The following is an 18,273-nucleotide window of genomic DNA, read 5'->3' on the forward strand; positions in this document are numbered from 1 at the left end:
AAAATGAAATTTGGTTCTTGATGTCCTTCTTGGGGAATAAATTAAACATTTTAAAGCGCATTAAGCGTGATTGAATAGTGTGACTGCGCTTTAAATGCGCAATGTTTTCTGTTTTTAAGTTGGCGGGGTTTTTTTTCCCCTATTGGATTGTGGATCTGGCCCCACGATATCCTGCCGATTTGTATTTTTTAAAAGAGGAGAGTTCCTTTATCTGATAACCTTAGTTCATTTCCTGTCTCCCACATTTAATTTCCTCTCTCTGTGCGCCCAGTTTCCTTTGCCATTTATCCACGTCAAGCCTGTTTGTTTTTTTTTTTTTGTTTTTTTGTGTGCATGTGTGTGTGTGTGTGTGTGCTTGTGTGTGTATATGTGTAAGTATATCTATATGTGCGAATAAACACTAGTGGTAGAGAGTGAGTGTGTTTCTGTAAACATTAACAACGCCATCACCACATCTCTCATTCGTCTTTCGTGTTTTGTTGATCAAGGAGAAACCCGAAACATCCACAATAAATACCTTCGTGCATAAGATTAGTGGGATTTTTTTTATTTTTTTTGTGTGTGTGTGTGTTTCTTTTTTTTTTTTTTATGTTTGTTGATCCCATAAATTAAACTAAAATCTATTTCTAATCTCGACTTACTCGAAAATTATATGATTACTCTTCTGTGTATTTTCATAAATGTAGTGACTTTAACTATGATTTCATAGGAAAGTGTACAACTGGGTAGTTGTAAAACAGTTTTTGACCAATATAGTAATATTGAATATTTCATAACCTCGGAGATAGCCCATCCCTGAGTCCAAAATTCCAATAAAAGGTCAAAAACTGTTTAGGTAATATAGATTTGGGCCGATGAGGTAGCCCATCCCTGAGTCCAAAATTTCAATAAAAGGTCAAAAACTGTTTAGGTAATACAGATTTGGGCCGATGGGTCCCGTACAAGTTTATAAAATGGAAAGAAAGATAAAATGAGTAAATGTGACTTATATATAAGGGAACAACACAAAACAAACAACGTTTCGGTCCTTGGCCTTCGTCAGGAGACAAAAAAAAAACAAAAACAAATATGTAAGGTTACAAAATATCACATTTTGTCAAAGTGAATAATGTAAATGTATGGAGAGGGCGTTGGATGTGGATGCAAGAAGAGGCGCAAGAGAAGGAAGGCGGGGATAAATTTGGAAGAGTGAGGGGGGGGGGGGGGCGCTTCGTCAAGTTTATCAAAAGATAATTAATGGTCTGTTCGTTTGTGCGAAATGTCGAGTCCATGCCGTAGTTCCAGTAAGGAAATATATTTTTAAAATTTTAACTTCCGGGTTATTGCCATTTGCTGATGATGCCATTCATGCATCGATAGGTCAGTTATTATTGGATTCAGTAGTCTGATGCCACGCCGTCAGGAACGGCGGCCATCTTGGTTCTAAACAAAGAAAATCATTACTTTTTATTCTTCAAGCTGGCTAGAACCTTTCATATGTCTTGTGATCAGAATGTATAAAAGTCAAAACAAGATCAGATTTATAGTGTTTTTCTCCTCTGGATACACTTTTATGCTCGTCGGAGAAATATTCATAAGGGCGTCCGCCATTGTTCCGATAGTTTAGAGCCAGTGTTACTAAGTTACCATGCGTCATTAGGAAGGAAGTGACGTTACGACTGTTGAAGACTATTTCCGTCTGAACTGATGATATGCGTCTGTGTATGCTAAATTGTGGCCCATTGACTCAACACGGACATCGAAAAGTGAATTGAGAATTTAAAAGCTTGAGCTTTTATAGGGTACAAAATCCATTTAATGTAATCAAAGCGCTTTACAAAGGGTCCCTGACCAACAGCAACACGGAACATGTAGAATTAGATATGACGCCTGTTATATTATGCGATATTACAATTTTTCTGACAGAAATAACGCGGTTAACGAGGGGTCAGAAGAAAATGTCTACTGTACCCGGGATCGTTCTTGATCCCCTTGCGTGTGATGCGAGTGCTCTACCAACAGAGCTAACGGGGCCCCCGTGCGCAATATAAGTGTTGCAATATATTCTCATTTATTATCCGCTAAACGGTCAGGGTGCCGTTAGAATTTCATACATTTGCCTGTCTTTTTTTTTTTTTTTTTTTTTTTTTTTTTTTTTTTTTTTTGTCTTTTTGTTCCTTTTTTTTTTTCTATTTATCTTTATCTTTTCGATTTTTCTCGTTTTGTTGTTTCTTAATAAACTTTTTTTTTTGTTTTGAATCTTTTTGTTTCATTTGTTTTTGTTTTTGTTTCTTTTCTGTCTGTGTGTTTGTTATTGTTGTTGTTGTTGTTGTTGTTGTTGTTGTTGTTGTTGTTGTTGTTGTTATTGTTGTTGTTTTTGGGTTTACTTTGTATTTTGTTGTTTATTTTCCTTTGCTTTTTGGGGTTTTTTTTTTAACTTTTGATAATAAGGTGTCAATATTGATTATGTAATATTATATGAAATGGCAGACAAAACAATTACAGTCAATTGCAGTATAGTATCGATTTGATATAGATTTTTTCCCCTATCTTTTGATTTTTTTTTATGGGGGAAGGTTGTTTGTTTGATTGATTTTAGTTGTTTTTTTATTGTTTTTCTTCAGTTCTGTAGTTTTGTTTGTTTTGCCTTGTTTTATTTATTGTGTGTTTTTTTTTCGTTCATTTTGTTTTAATTTTGTTATTTTTTGTTTGCTTTTTTAAATTTTATTCTGTTTTTTTTTATTTTTTTATTTTTATTTATTTATTTTTTGTTTTATTTTGCTTGTTTTTATTGTTGTTTTTATTAAGTGTTTGTTTGTATGCATACCCTTTATTATCAACATAGCATGTACTTTTCTCAAATCAAATATCATATTCTACAACATTGTTGAGCTCTGACCTTTTGGAATTGGCCAATTTAAACCTGGTTTTAAAATGATGCAACTTAACCAGTAAACCGTCGTAGTCCAGAAAGAAGTGTATTTAAAATTTTGGCCAGAATACTCGTCCTTCAAAATATATCGATCGATTTAGATAACCCTCATCTTGGCAAAAACTCTCAAACCTGGGACCTCGCAAAGTCTTTATTCCATCAAGTCCCAGGTTTGAGAGTTCTTGCCAAATGAGGGTCATTTAAATCAATCGATATTTGAAGGACGAGTTTTCTGACCAAAGTTTTAAATACACGTCTCTCTGGAGTACGGCGTTAATTGGTTAAAAACTTCAACATGTGAAATTACATTTACATTGAACCTCATAATTTTCCCAATTATTTTGAACTTTTATTATAAATAAAACAATTATATCTAAATATCGAAGTTCAAAAATTATAATAGAAAACGAATGGTAGAAAAGCAAATAAGAATGCATAGTGGGTATATTTTGAAATATTAATTTTTAAATAAAATCTGTAAAAAATAATTTTTTAATGTCAACAAATAGGAGAAAATCCGTGAATTTTTAGTATTAAAATCTTGTGTATCGATCAACATAAAGCAAATAAAACCAGTCATCTTGCTTAAACCTAATTATTGATAAATTATAGCGGGATATCATTATCAACTCTCTTATTTTGAAAAGGGAAACCGTTGAAAAGAAATGATCATTTATATAGTGCAATATCCACTAACTGTGCTCAAAGCACTTTACAAGGGCTCCCAAGCCGATAGCAACACTTGATATGTAGGACGAGACATGACGCTTGTTAGGCGATGTTACAATTTTATTTTTTTTTTTTTTTGCGACATAGACAAATATATTAACGCTCATTTTACACTTGAGTACGGTGAGAGAATGTGAGTAAGAGCCTTTTCCAAGGACTCAACTATGCGCTGAGCGAGGCTCAAACCCAGGACCATCCGATCCGAAAGCGAGTGTTATACCACAAGACCACATAGCCAGTGGTATGACTCTCGCTTTTGAACTTTTTCCAAAGTATCAACTGTGCCCCGCTCAGAGCGGGACTCGAACCCTGGATGTTCCTATCCAAAACAGCCTGTCTCGACTGAAACCATCTCAAACGAATCAGCCTGTCAGTGGAGGCAGGCTGATGTTTTGGGATGGTTTTGTTTCCTTGTATTTTTCTCTCTGCTTTTTATCTGGTTTCATAGACAGATTTTTCTAATCTTTATCTTTAGCTTGGCCATTTTTATATATCGCAATATCAACTAAACGTGCTCAAAGCGATTAACAAATGGTTGCTAGCCAACACGAGACATGACGCCTGTTTCGAACAGAGACAGCGCTGTTAGCGGTCAGGAATTCATTTTTACACTTGAGTACGGTGAGAAAATGTGTGGTGAGTAAGGAGCGTTTTCCAATGACTCGATCATGCGTCTCTCGGACTCGAACCCAGGATCTTCCGATCCAAAGGCGAGTGTCATACCACTAGACCACCTTGTTTGTTCAACATAATGCCAGTTCGACGCAGTGGATCATAAAATAAATCTCCAATCCTTATGACGTCATCGTGCGTCAATGCATCCGTAAACACTCGACAAGAAAACATGTTTAAAAAAAAAAACGATATTCCTGCGAATCCCCAAAATTCAATTTGGTGATGATTTAAACGTAAAATTTGTTTCAAAATCAGACAAGGAGAAAAGAAAATAATGAATGGAGCATCGCTGATGATTTTACAAGTGTTTTCAAATGCTGAAGCAACCTGATTCGTGATTCTTTTGACGACAACGTATTTTGAAATTTTGAAATAATAATAATCATGATATTGACGATGATGATGATGATGATGATAATAATGATGATGACGAAGATGATGATGATGATAATGATGATGACGATGATGATGATGATGATGATGATGATGATGATGATGATGATGATAATGATGATGATGACGAAGATGATGATGATGATAATGATGATGACGATGATGATGATGATAATAATTATGATGATGATGATGATAATGATGATGATGATGATGATGATGATGATGATGATGATGATGATGATAATAATGGTGATGATGATGATGATGATGATGACGACGACGATGATGATGTATATGATGATGATGATGATGATGATGATGATGATGATGATGATGATGATGATATTAGAATATGCCAGAGCACGTCAACGCGTAATCTGTGACTGTTCCCTGATTTCATTGGACTGTAACTGAACATTTGCAGTGATGGTCCCGTGGGACCTTATGCAAATATAAGCCATTGAACAACAACAACAACAACAATAATAATAATAATAATAATAATAATAATAATAATAATAATAATAATAATAATAATAATAATAATAATAATAATAATAAGGTTCCTTTTATGCGGCCACTCCCATTCAAACGACAGCTCTAGATGCATGCAATGTTATCCCTCAAGGGGGAAAAATCACTCAGGGGGATGAAAGGGTTACGGTAATGGGGAAAATGGCCGACAGAACTCAGTGAAAAAACAGAGGAGAGGAAGAAAGGAGGAACTGGAATGACATTTAAATGGAAAACCTCAATCAGTAGATGGTTGGTTAGCGAATGAAGAAGTATGTTTAGTTCTTGAGGATAGCTGATGTATATATAGAATGCGCTTGGCCAAGGAGTTCACAACATTGCCATCCGGAAGTATAACGGACCAACACACAAACTCTGTGTAACCATGAACTTTTATAGTCTGGTTAATACAGTTTAGTGAGAACAACTCACAAACGCGGATGGCAAAAACAATAACAAAGGCCCGAGTGACGTCATCTGCATACTATCTATATATAGAGAAGTGGAGGGATTGATATCTGATGTCTACAGCAGACTTAAGACAGAACTGCAATTTGAAGCCGATGATGATGATAATGATGTCGACGACGACGACGACTACGATGATGATGATGATGATGATGATGATGACGACGACGACGACAGTGACGCTGTATCCACGCGGCAGTCGTACTCTGGAAAAATCCCATATTATTTTAAAATTTGGCCAGAAAACTCGTCCTTCAAATAATACCGATCGATTTAAATGACCCCTTTTTTGGCAAAAGCTCTCAAACCTGGGACTTCGCGAAGTCCCAGGTTTGATAGTTTTTGCCAAGATGAGGGTCATTTAAATCGATCGGTATTATTTGAAGGACAAGTTTTCTGACCAATTCTTTTTTAATAATATGGGTTTTTCCGGAGTACCTCAGTCTTGGTCTGCACATTATGGTGGTCTATCCAGGTAAAGAGCCTTTTCCAAGGACTCAATTATGCGCCGAGCGGGGCTTGAATCCAGGACCTTCCGATCCAAAAGCGAGTGTCATACATCAAGACCACATAGCCGCACAGAATTCTGAAGCCCTGCAGCTTCAACTAGATGCTCTGAGGCTTCCGATTCTTTGCTGCAAAGTGTACATGTGGGACATGTGTCTGCAGCGTTCATTAGCGAAAGTAATGCTAGATATGTATCTTGTGTTTTATATCTATTTTTTCAGGTCCATCCTATGATGCAAACGGTGATTCGATGGCGACGCCCATCCGAGATTGAGACAACCCGGTACCCGTCTTCCACCAACGCTTGCAGCTACTTGTTGAGAAACGCCCTCTGTTACGTCATTTCCGGGACTCTCTTGCTTGTCGTCGGGGTCATCATCACTTCTCTCACCTTTCAGAACCTTGATGGTAACCCAGGGCAGAACAAGGAGAGGTGAGGAAAAGAGTTTCGACGTTTTTGGTGCTTTGGATTTCAAAATTGTCATGCGATTGTTTGAATGTATAACACTTCTCGCTGAATTCTAGCACGCTCTCGGGAGAAACCAAAAATAGTGCTAGAATCCGAGCGTGTCGAAATCTAATGCTCATGGGAGGAAACTTATTACAAGGGCTTGCTGATATATAAGTACCGTTTTGTTACAACTTTTGTGTTTTCAGCAGCACATACAAACACAATACATTGAAAGAAAGCTAAGAATCTCAGCTACGTATCGTACTATTTATTTTTTCACATAATTGCCATCGTACAGAGCTGCCAACGCCGAACTATTTGGTGCATGCCGTTAACAAAGAATCCTGGTGATTTTGCTCGGCACCATTGACGAACATCTGCCACTACCTCCAAATCACTGCTGTAACGGTTTTCTTTCAAATACTTCTTGAGCTGAGGGAACAAGAAATAGTCAGATGGGACAGGATCTGGACTAAATGCAGAGCTAGGGAGCTGTGGGGTCGGACGTTTGAACCTTCTTTCTTCTTCTTCTTCGTTCCTCTGATGGACATCTATGGCTGCAGTCCGATATCTGCTATGAAGTCTGTTGTACGCTTTAGGTCCTCAGCCTCACCATAGAGCTTTGTGTTGAGTGTTGTAGGGGTGACCCAGTGGTTCGAACGTTGCACGTTGTATAATGGGAAATCCATAAGCACATGTAAAGTGGTTTCATGGTCGGTTCCACATGGGCAATAAGGGGTTGTTCCAATACCTAGCTTTGTAAACATATGTCCTCTTAGTCTATTGTGTCCTGTTCGGAGGCGGAATAGGGTGACTTCGCTGAATGGCATGGATTGGATCCTGCTTGTTGTGTTCCAGGTATGTGTCATTCCTTTCTTTGTCTATTTTTAGCTTTATTATTTTCTTTTGCTGATGGTAAGTGATTGACGACTTCGGTTGTTCCTTTTGGGCTCCTTCTTTGGCCAGTTGATCGGCAATTTCATTTCCATATATACCTACATGACTTGGAATCCACTGCAGCACAATTTTTCCTGTTTTATCAGATAAGCCCTCAAGGGCATCCACAGTGTGTGCGGCTTCAGAGTCCTGGTAATTTTCAATAGACCGGAGAGCATCATCAGAGTCTGTCAAGTAAACCACATTTTCCCCGTATATCCTGTGATCTCTGCATAGTTCTTTTGTTGCATTGAGGATGGCTTTTTCTTCAGTTTTAGTACTTGTGCACATTGAACCCACTGATACAGATATTTTTGTTTCTGTTTTATCTGTCCAGTGTAAGAGTGCACCAGCACCTCCATTATGAGGGGGCCGGAAACTGAGCCATCTGTATAAACTCTTATCCAGTTGGTCATCGGGTATTTTTTATCGATCATCTTTAGGGTTTGAGCATTGTCATTATTGCTTCGAATGTTTTTCTTGTTGATGGTTATGAATTTTTGTTTCTTTTTCCACGGTGGTGGTTTCAGATTTAGGACATTGATTTGGGCAATATCTTCCTTTGGTGTCACTTTATATTTGCTCTCTAGTTTTTGTCCCAAGGCGATGAAGTTTTCCCTTTTGAGTCTATTCTCTTTCTTTTCCATTGTACTTGTATACAGTGGTTGGGATTCCATGAATTTTATATTTGAGAATTGTGTCATTATTTTTAATTTCGTTGTTCTTTGAGAGGTGTTATTCCTGTGTGGGTTTCCATCTTGTGAATTGGTGTTGTTTTCATTGCTCCAGTGATCACGCGTAGGCATTGGTTTTGGACTTTTTCAACCTTTTGAAATTGAGCCTGTGAGCACGTTCCCCACGCCGATATGGCATAGTCTATTGCAGGTCTTACATATCTAAGATATGTCTTCTTCAGGACGTTTGAGTTTGCTCCCCATTGCGTTCCAGCAAGTTTTCGGAGAAGCTGCATTCTCTTGTACCCTTTCTGTTGACTTTCATCTATTTGATGTTTCCAAGTGAGTCGAGGGCCAAATTTCACTCCTAGATACTTAGGCATAAGGTCTTCTCTTGGAATCTTTCCATCCAAAGTTAATCGCATAGATTGCTTTTTGGTTGATAAGCTGAATGTTGTGTATGTGGTTTTATCAGCATTTACTCTCATACCCCAGTCTTTTGTCCATTTGCTCAAAGCATCAAGAGTCATCTGTATCCTGGCCTTTGCAGTACCAATATTTCTTTCAGTGCATATCAGTGCAAGGTCATCTGCATACATGGCTGATTTTACTCCTCTGCATTTGGTTTTGCAGATGTCATTGATAAATACGACAAAGAGGGTTGGTGAGAGAACCCCGCCTTGTGGTACTCCATTTGTCATGTTCGTTAGCTTGCTTTTAGAGTTTTGAGATTGGACTCTTGCTTTTCGATTTGTGAGGTAATCTTTAATCCATGCAAACATGTTGTGTGAAACATTGGCTTTCTTAAGTTTGAGAAGTAGTCCTTTTGTCCAGACTTTGTCAAATGCCTTTTCCATATCCACCCAAACTGTGACTGTGTGTTTTTTTCTTGGTAACCATTTTCGATCAACTGCGAGATGTATGTTATCTGGTCCTCTGTGCAGCGAAATTGTCTGAAACCAGCCTGTTCATCTGATATCAACTTATTGCTTTCTAAATAACATTGGAGACGGCGGTTAACAATTCTCTCCATCAGTTTGCCCAAGCAGCTTTTCAAACTTATTGGTCGGTAGCTTTCGGGTTTATATTTTGGCTCGCCATCCTTCTTTATTGGTATCATGGTTGCCTGTTTCCATTTGAGCGGAAGTTTACCCTGTTTCCAACTTGCATTGAACACTTGTTTCATTTTCCTCTTTGTGAGGGTTCCTAGATGTTTCAACATGTCATTAGTAATATCATCTGGACCTGGTGATTTGTTCGTTTTTAGAGATTTTAAGGCAATTTCTACTTCTTCTTCGAACTGAACATGGTATCATCTGTGGATTCTTTGGGTGTATCCTTGTGTTTTCTCAATTCTTTGTGGACTTCTCGTTTTCGTTCTTTTCTAATCTGTATACTCCCAACACTTGAGTACTGCTTCATAAAACAGTTTGCTGCTTGTTTTTTGTTGAGAATCCTCCCTTGATCATCTTCAACTGATGGTGCAGCATATCTGTTTTCTTGTCTTAGAGCTTTGGTTAGGTTCCATAACTTTCTTCCGTCTCTGTCGTAGTCAAGTTGTCTGGGTTTTTTCATGACATGCTTCCTGTTTTGCTTTTATTGTTTCTTTCCTGAGAGTTGTTTCAGCCTCTTTGTAAATTTCCATATTCTCATCATTTGTCTCTCTCTCTCTCTCTCTCTCCCTCTCTCTCTCTCTCTCTCTCTCTCTCTCTCTCTCTCTCTCTCTCTGCTTTTTTTCTGTGTACAGTGACTAGGCTGTTGAGACTTCCTAATTTTTCAGTCCATCCTGGACAGTAGTCCTTTCTTGATCCTCTGGGGATTGATTCTTTTGCAGCTTTCATGATTGATTTTGTGAATGCTTTGGCTGATTTTTCCACATTCCTTGTTTTACAGTTTATCTCTTTTGTATAACTATCAGTCAACTTTGAAAACAGAGTCCAGTCTGCTTTTTTATAGTTCCATCTCGCAGGTGGTGCCTTTCTGTCTTTTGTATATTCTTCAGTTATTTCAACCAGAATGGGACGATGATCACTTCCTGTCAGTTGTTCCCATACCTGTTTACTGACTTTTCCGGTGAGATCTTCAGATATGAGAGTTAGGTCTGGAGTTGATGTTGTCTTCCATGCTCTTGAGAAGTATGTATCTGGGTCATCTTCATTTCTGACAATTTGAAGCTTACTGTCTTTAAGCCAATTTTCAAGAGTTTTACCTTTTCTGTCTAAGTCATTGTATCCCCAGCTTGGGGAGTGGCTATTGAAGTCTCCTACAACAATGAACTGTTCTTCTTCACTTTTTATGTTTTCAATTGGCAGATCTCTGATGGTGGGCTGTGACAGTTATATATTGTGTATTGAAAATTTATTTGGTAATTTTTACAGCCAATATTTCAACAGGTTCATCTGTCGTTATTTCATTTGTCGCTATGTCATTTCTGACGAAGATGATTACTCCACCTTTGTGCCGTTCTTTTCTGTCTTTCCTAAAATGTTGATATCCTTTTATTGAACACCTAATGTTTTCTGTGAGGTGTGTCTCCTGAATGCAGGCAATATCTATCTTCTCATCCTGAAGAAACTTGGAAACTTGGCAGTCTTTTTATGATGTATCCCTTCTGCATTCCATTGTAGCAATTTGATAGTTCCAGTAGTCCGTAACCTTGCATCTCCTACCCTGGTTCCACAGCAGGAGGGCAAGATACCACCAGATCGCTTGGGTGAACCCTGTTTATCAGGGCTCGACGCTAGGTCCGTCCGGCGGGAATCCCCAGACTTCGCGCCATACTGTCCGACAGTTTTGTTGTCCATCATTGTGAGGAGGATGCGTGTCACATTAATTTTTGGGTTGGTTTCCCTCTCCAGACTATTTGCGTCTTTCGGCTCTTTGACTCCGACTTCAGCGGTTCTTTATTCTCTGGATGTGATTCCATAGCCTTTCATCTTCCCAGATCCACAAGGCAGTGGTGGTTTGAAGTTGGAGTTTTCCTTCTCCTAGACAGACTGCTTTCCAAGGCTACTAGCTCTGTCCACCCATTAATAGTGTCTAGGCTGGGAGTCCAGGAGGGTATCTTTGTAGAGTGGCAGTTTCCCTTCACCCCACCAGCGTCATGGGGCTAGCACAGCTTATTGATTGAACTAGGGCAATCTGGCCACGGTGGTTGATTTCTCCCTTCATCCGTCACCTCAGCAAGTTATGAAATAGAAGTAGAAGATAGCAAGCAGAAGACACATAGGACGTTTGAACCGAATTTGACGACGAGTGTGTGGTCGCGCATTGTCATGCTGCAATATCGAATCTCTACCAGCTAGAACCCATGTGAGTCTATTTTTGAGGGCTCGTAGAGTTGAAACATATAGGGAATGAGATTAGCGGAAGAGTAGCGTCCCTTGATTGGACTCACCGGCGGAAAAGTTATTAGAGAGAGAACGTCATGTTGGTTGTGCGCATGCGTCTCTCGTCCTCTCTTCCGGTGAAAGCGGCATGAGAGACACTTCACCGAAAGTGAGGACGAGAGAGACGCATGCGCAAAACCATTTTGACGTTCTCTCTGTAAGGTGACGTCCAATCAAGGGACGCTACTCTTCCGCTTATCTTATTCCCTATTGTTTAGAGTTTGCCCTTGTTCAAGAAATTCAATGTGAACTATGCCTTCCATGTCCAAGAAAATGTTAAACAAGACCTTTCTCGTAGAAACAATGATTTTGAATTTCCTTGGGCTTGGAGAAGATTGGAGAAGTACTGGCGTACTCCATGCATCGAATGCAATTTGGTTTCCGGGTCGTAGCGTAGCCATCGTTATGTTATAGCCTGACACTGAAATCCAAAACCACTGGCAGTTTGACGTCATAATTTGGTTTTTGAACAGCCTAGTGAGTTGTCGTTAGTAGTGCTCATGGAAACAAGTTATTTCATTGGTTGAACTATTGAATGAATGCAACTCACGATTTGTTTTCTTTTGTGGCAAAAGACTGGCATTTCGACGTCATTTTTTGGTCAGTGTCAGGCACTTTACGAAGGCCACGGTCGTAGTGGTGGACCCAAGGTTCATCACCAGTCAGAATTCTCTACAGAAAAGTCTCTCCTTCCTTACCATATTGTTTCAAATGTTGGGTAAAAAGGTCTTTTCTCTGCGCTTTTATTTCTGAAGTTGGCTGTCTTGGCACCCATATTCTCAACCGCGTTGTCTTAGTAAGGTTGTGACGTCACTCAATTATGAACACAGGTGACGTCATATAAATTAGTTGTTGCACCTGAGTGTAGAATTATAACTTGAGAGAGAGAGAGTGTGTGTGTGTGTTTGAGTGTGTGTGTGTGTGTGTGTGTGTGTGTGTGTGTGAAGTTTCATGATTGTACCTAAAACACGTTTTGATTTATGGGCAAACGGTACTCATTTATCAGCTCGCCCTCGGATATAGATATAATTTGGTCACCCAGCTCCAACTTGACGTATTCCAGAACGTGCTGGAATTCGGTGTGCTTTAACCCTCTCCTTACCACCTACAGCAAAATCGTCACATTTGTTACGACACAATAAACATTCTTCTTATTCAGATTTATTTTGTACATCACAAACTTTAAAGAATGATCTTTGTTTAATTAATAAGAACATAAAGTTGTTTTGTAGAGAGCTTGTTGAGTTTTAAAAATCAATTTTTCTGCTGGGTAAGCCTGGCATTTTGGTAAAATACTGAAAATGATCGGTAAGGAGAGGGTTAATCTAGCGAGGTCTGTATACTTTCTGACTTAATTTGGCCGTGAACAGCTACAGGCATACGTTTCAGACAAGCTCTCTACATTTAATTCATCACGAACCTGGGAACGGCCGGGCGTAGGGTGTCCTTTCTGTCGCTTCCAGATCTCGCAGTCAAGGGGGTCGTGTAAGAGCTTGTCTTGTAGTGTTTGTCTTTGGTGTATGGGGACTTTGTCGAATCAAACTCCGACTTTTCAGAACTACCTGATGTTGCTAAGTGCGTTTCCATAGTTTTCTAAAACTTTTCGTAAACAGTTGTTATTTATTGAGGGCTGACGTTTTTCTGTTGTTATGGTTTTGTTCGTGTCCTCCAGATCACGGTTTCTGTGATGAACTAAATTTTGGTAAATATTTCGAGATGATGATTATGATGAACTTGATAATTAAGCAATTGAGGACTCGGAGGAGGAGGAGTAGGAGGAGGAGGAGGAGGATGGGGGGGAGGAGGTGGTGGTGGTGGTGGTGGTGGTGGTGATAGAGGAGTAGGTGGTGGTAGAGGAGGAGGAGGTGTTTTATGGGAGGACAAAGAGGAGGTCGGTGTGGAGAGGGGGGGGGGGTTGGATGATGATGGTGAAGCATCATCGTCATCTTTATCATAATGATGAAGTCAATGAATATGATTTTTAAAAATAATGTTGATAATAACATCACAGACATATACCCTTTAATTATAGCATCATATTATTCATTATTGCCCGTCTCTACCTTAATGTTATTTTCAGCATTGTATTTATCCAATTGTATGCTGTAGACACATTTTGTAGTGCTCTGACAAAATGGCATTTTATGTGTTTTTTTCATTTTGGCCATATATTATATCAATCGATTGAAAGGATCCTCAATATGCCAAAACCATTAGATTCAGGATTATTTATTTTTTAAATTTTTTGGCATTTTGAGGGTCATCTTTTTCAGTTAACTGCGGTACTCTAGAAAACACGTATTTAAAAAATGTGCCAGAAAACTCGTCTTTAAAATATCGATCATTTAAATGACTCTCATCTTGGCAAAAACTCTCATACCAGGGATCTCGCTCTGGCCAAATTTTTAAATACGTACCTTTCCAGAGCGTGGCAGTTATCCAGTTAATATATCGATTGAAAGAGAAGTCTCGAAGTTAAGATTTTAGTGTATGATAGTGAGCATTTTTATCGAAGGATAATATAATAATATATGAAATAACATTCTCTGGCCAAAAAGTAAAAAGGCATTTTGGCAGTGTACAGCTTCATTGTTATGACACGAATGATTATACACAGTGAGAGTCTTTACGTCATCGGATGATTTTGATATGGAGTAAATGATATCTTAATTCATTGTTATTTGATATAAATATAGAATTTTGTTTTTGTGGGGAGACAATGATGTACAAGGCGTTATATTATGTATTTTGTATGGTTATGTGTTGTGGGGGGTGGAACAGAAGGAGGGCTGGTTCTGATCTGTGTGTGTGTGTGTGTGTGTGTGTGTGTGTGTTTGAGTGTGAGTGTGTGAGAGAAAGCGGTCTTGTTTGTGGATAACACATGTAAACCACATATATATATATATATATATATATATATATATATATATATATATATATATATATATATATATATATATATAGAATTGAATCGTGTTTGATACAAATATGGTACGAAAAGTGCTCGACATGTAGTAATGGAGCGAATTATTATTTAAAATATTTACCACAATGTTTGGGGCAGTCTACATCGATGTTTCAGGCTTAATTTGCCATCTTCAGGACTGAGTTGTTTTGTTGACTGTTGTTGTTTCTTGAAGGTTGCTTCAAGAAACAACAACAGTCAACAAAACAACTCAGTCCTGAAGATGGCAAATTAAGCCTGAAACATCGATGTAGACTGCCCCAAACATTGTGGTAAATATTTTAAATAATATATATATATATATATATATATATATATATATATATATATGTATATATATATATAGAGAGAGAGAGAAAGAGAGAGAGAGAGCGAGAGAGAGAGATGTCACGTGAGAGATAGAGAGAAATAGAGACAGAATAAAGGATATCACGAGAGAGAGAGAGAGAGAGAGAGAGAGAGAGAGAGAGAGAGAGAGAGGGGGGGCAACGATGGACCCAGAGAAAGACACACACAGAGACAACGAGAGAGAGTGAGAAAGAGAGAGAAAGAGTGAGAGAGAGAGATACACAGAAAGAGAGAGAGAGAGAGAGAGAGAGAGAGAGTGGGAAAGAGAGAGAAAGAGTGAGAGAGATATATATATACAGAGAGAGAGAGAGAGAGAGAGAGAGAGACGAGAGAGAGATGTGGGGGGGGGGGGGGGGGTAATCAAGCGTTAAAGGCATATCGAATTATGAATGCATGACCGATTGAGTGAATGAAATTATGGAATAAACTGCCAGATGAAGGAATGATGGAAATTTTATTTTGATTGATACAATATTAGTCCTAGTTGAGTTAAGATACGTCTAAGATATAATATTTTGATGGGTTGTGAATAGATGGGTTGGATAGATCACTGGTTAGCTTGTTTGCCTGTGGTTTGGTAGATGGATAAATGATGTAGTTGATTGGTGGCTTCCTTGTTTCGATATATGTATTTAGAATTTTGTTGTTAATTTTCTGTTGTTGTTGTTGTTGTTGTTGTTGTTTTTCGTTTCTTTTATCCTTTTTAAAGAATAACCGAGAGAATGAATAATTTCGTTAGAAAAAAAGAGTCGCAATGATGATGATGATGACGACGACGACGAGGACGACGACGACGACGACGATGATGACAATGATGATGATTCAGAATCCTTCTCCTATTATTTTGTTTCCCCACAGATATGCCGGGCCAGTGTTGATTGCTGCCGGAGTGCTGGTGATGGCCAGGGGAGCGTTTAGTCGCCTATGGCCTATCAGGCGTGGCGAGGCCTCCAGGCGGCGATCCCTCATCAGGCGCTACATCAGTGAAATCTACAGCAGACCAATAGTTGCCGTGAGTACAGTTCTATACTCCATTCCACAACCCGTGTGCATGCGTTGACGTGTATATCTTCAAACAAAACCTTCTGATGGATTGTATTGAAAATTGCCTCGAAAATTAGAATTGTTAGTGACATTTAGCCGATTTTTTTTCATTGGTTACAGTACCATACTTTGGGATTTTTCTTCTTTGCGGTATATAAAAAACAAATGGTCTGAGATGAGTGAACAAATGGATGGTTTCCAATAACAGTATTATAGATGGTATAAAGTTGACCTCACTCTGGTTTTTGTTATTACTTTTTGCCATCCACGTTTATGATTATTTCTCTCTAAACTGTATTGACATAGTTTTGTGTGTTTGCCCGTTATACTTCCGGATGGCAATGTTGTGAGCTTCTTAGCCAAGCGGACACTATCTTTCCACAGTGAATTATGTTGTGATTACGATCACTGAACTCCCCACAGGTTTGACCATGGGTTTACTATTCATGTGCACTACTCACTAACATTGCCACCCTGGGTTCAAAATGACACAGCAAAGTGTACGCTTTGTACACACTTGACATACACAATTGTTACAATATAATAGTTGAAAGCCAGAATCGTCGCTGCCTGTTAAGATTTCTACATTCATGGCACAATTTTATTAATAGATTGCCCACAACCAGGAACTCAAAATGGAGAGAACAAATGAACAATTATATCATTTTAGTTATGTACCTCTTGTATTTGAAAACTGAGGTTCCTTTGAAAGGTTATACTGTACAAAAAATAAATGGAAAAAGAAGTTAAGATTCAGTGACATTTCACATTATCACATCCAAAGCCTTCCGCCCCCCCCCCCCCCCCCCCCCCCCACCTTCCCCAGTAAACATAATTCAAGAATGTACCCTGCTCGACCAGTGAGTTTTGAGCGACCTTTATGAGTTGTCTTGCTCAAAGGTTAGTCGGGGATCATATCTTTGTGAAAGGCATTTCTCTTTGTCTTATTGAAGACGGGAGTAAAAATTCGGAGGACCCTCCCCCCCCCCCTACCCCCACCTCTGTTTCGTTTTGTTTTGTTTTTTACATCAATTTTTTTGTCTAAAGATGTATAAGTACCTCATTGGCTGCCTGTCTCATCCAATATATTACATGTTCGTTGTCCACCAGGAAAGATATAAATGATAAACGCTGTGAGAATTTACAATACTGTTAAGTACTATTTAAATGATATCTATTGTTACACTATTTCGTACAACCCAAAAGTATTTGCTAAGCTACGCCACTGAATGCAACTTTGTTGTGAATATTTTACCCACAGGAAAGAGAATCAACACACCATTACTGTAAACATTTTAAAGTTTGAGTCATATTTTATTGCAAACGATGAAAAGATCAAAGGAATTCGGCATTGTGAGAAAACTGTCTATCACCATCGGTATTCAAAATTCGTAATGTCACTCAAGATATAAGCCTGCTTGAAAAAAATACACAGCATCAAATTTCGTAACTTGGGAGAAATTTACGATATTCCGTGCGCTGGGTACTTGGAACGGACAAAAGGATATTAGATATACAGACCCTCTAACGGGAATTCTTTAAAAGCTCTCAGTTCTCATGGGGCAAAAATAGAACTTACTATTGATGCCATGCATTTAGTTTTTAAAAACTCACAACATCCGCCAACCGGATATAGAGTAGCAACACACAAAACTAAATGTAACCGTAAACGGTTATAGTGATTGATTAGAATCTGGTTGATCTATCTGATTGATAGAATTGAATGAGTTCTACTCGTAAAGATGGCTGGCTAAAAGCAAGAACAAAGAGCTGAGTGACGTCAATTTCGTTCCTTCTATACCAGCATGGCACAGCGGGAATGGTCTTTCCTTTGTACTCAAAAGGTACCAAGTTCGACAAGCCGCAGCGTTGAGTGGCCTTGATCAAGTCGCCTCGATCTAGCTTGCTATACGGCGCTGCATTGCGGCTGATGCCCGGGTTATCCAGACTTTCCTTGGAATAGGCCTTAAAGGGGTAAAATAAAGGGAAATTTCCTTCATTTGTAAAAACATTATTTTATCTATATTCTTGACCTTTGAATGGATAAGGTCTTTCATTACATTTTTCATACAGTGATTTATTGCTTATTTTTGTTGGGTATCGTACATTCAGTACTTTTTTCGGTTGTTTCCTATGGAATCTGTCTAATATATATCTATATATATATATATATATATATATATATATATATATATATATATATATATATATATATATATATATATATACATATATATATAAAATACTGTTAGGGTATACTCTTCAAC

At 38.4% G+C, this 18,273-nt stretch overlaps 1 protein-coding gene across 1 annotated transcript in view; it reads left to right on the top strand.

The window, feature by feature from the left end:
- LOC144974198 (uncharacterized) overlaps positions 1 to 18,273 on the top strand; it is a 50,965-nt gene that overhangs the window by 17,235 nt on the left and 15,457 nt on the right. The window contains exons 2-3 of the mRNA XM_078917117.1: positions 6,421 to 6,632; positions 15,821 to 15,974. Coding sequence (XP_078773243.1) covers positions 6,430 to 6,632; positions 15,821 to 15,974 — 357 coding nt within the window. The 5' untranslated portion in view covers positions 6,421 to 6,429. The remainder of the gene's footprint in view (positions 1 to 6,420; positions 6,633 to 15,820; positions 15,975 to 18,273) is intronic.

Source organism: Berghia stephanieae, chromosome 5 (assembly GCF_034508935.2).
Source record: "Berghia stephanieae isolate SIO BIC M18660-M18661 chromosome 5, UCSD_Bste_1.3, whole genome shotgun sequence".
NCBI classification, from domain to species: domain Eukaryota; kingdom Metazoa; phylum Mollusca; class Gastropoda; order Nudibranchia; family Aeolidiidae; genus Berghia; species Berghia stephanieae.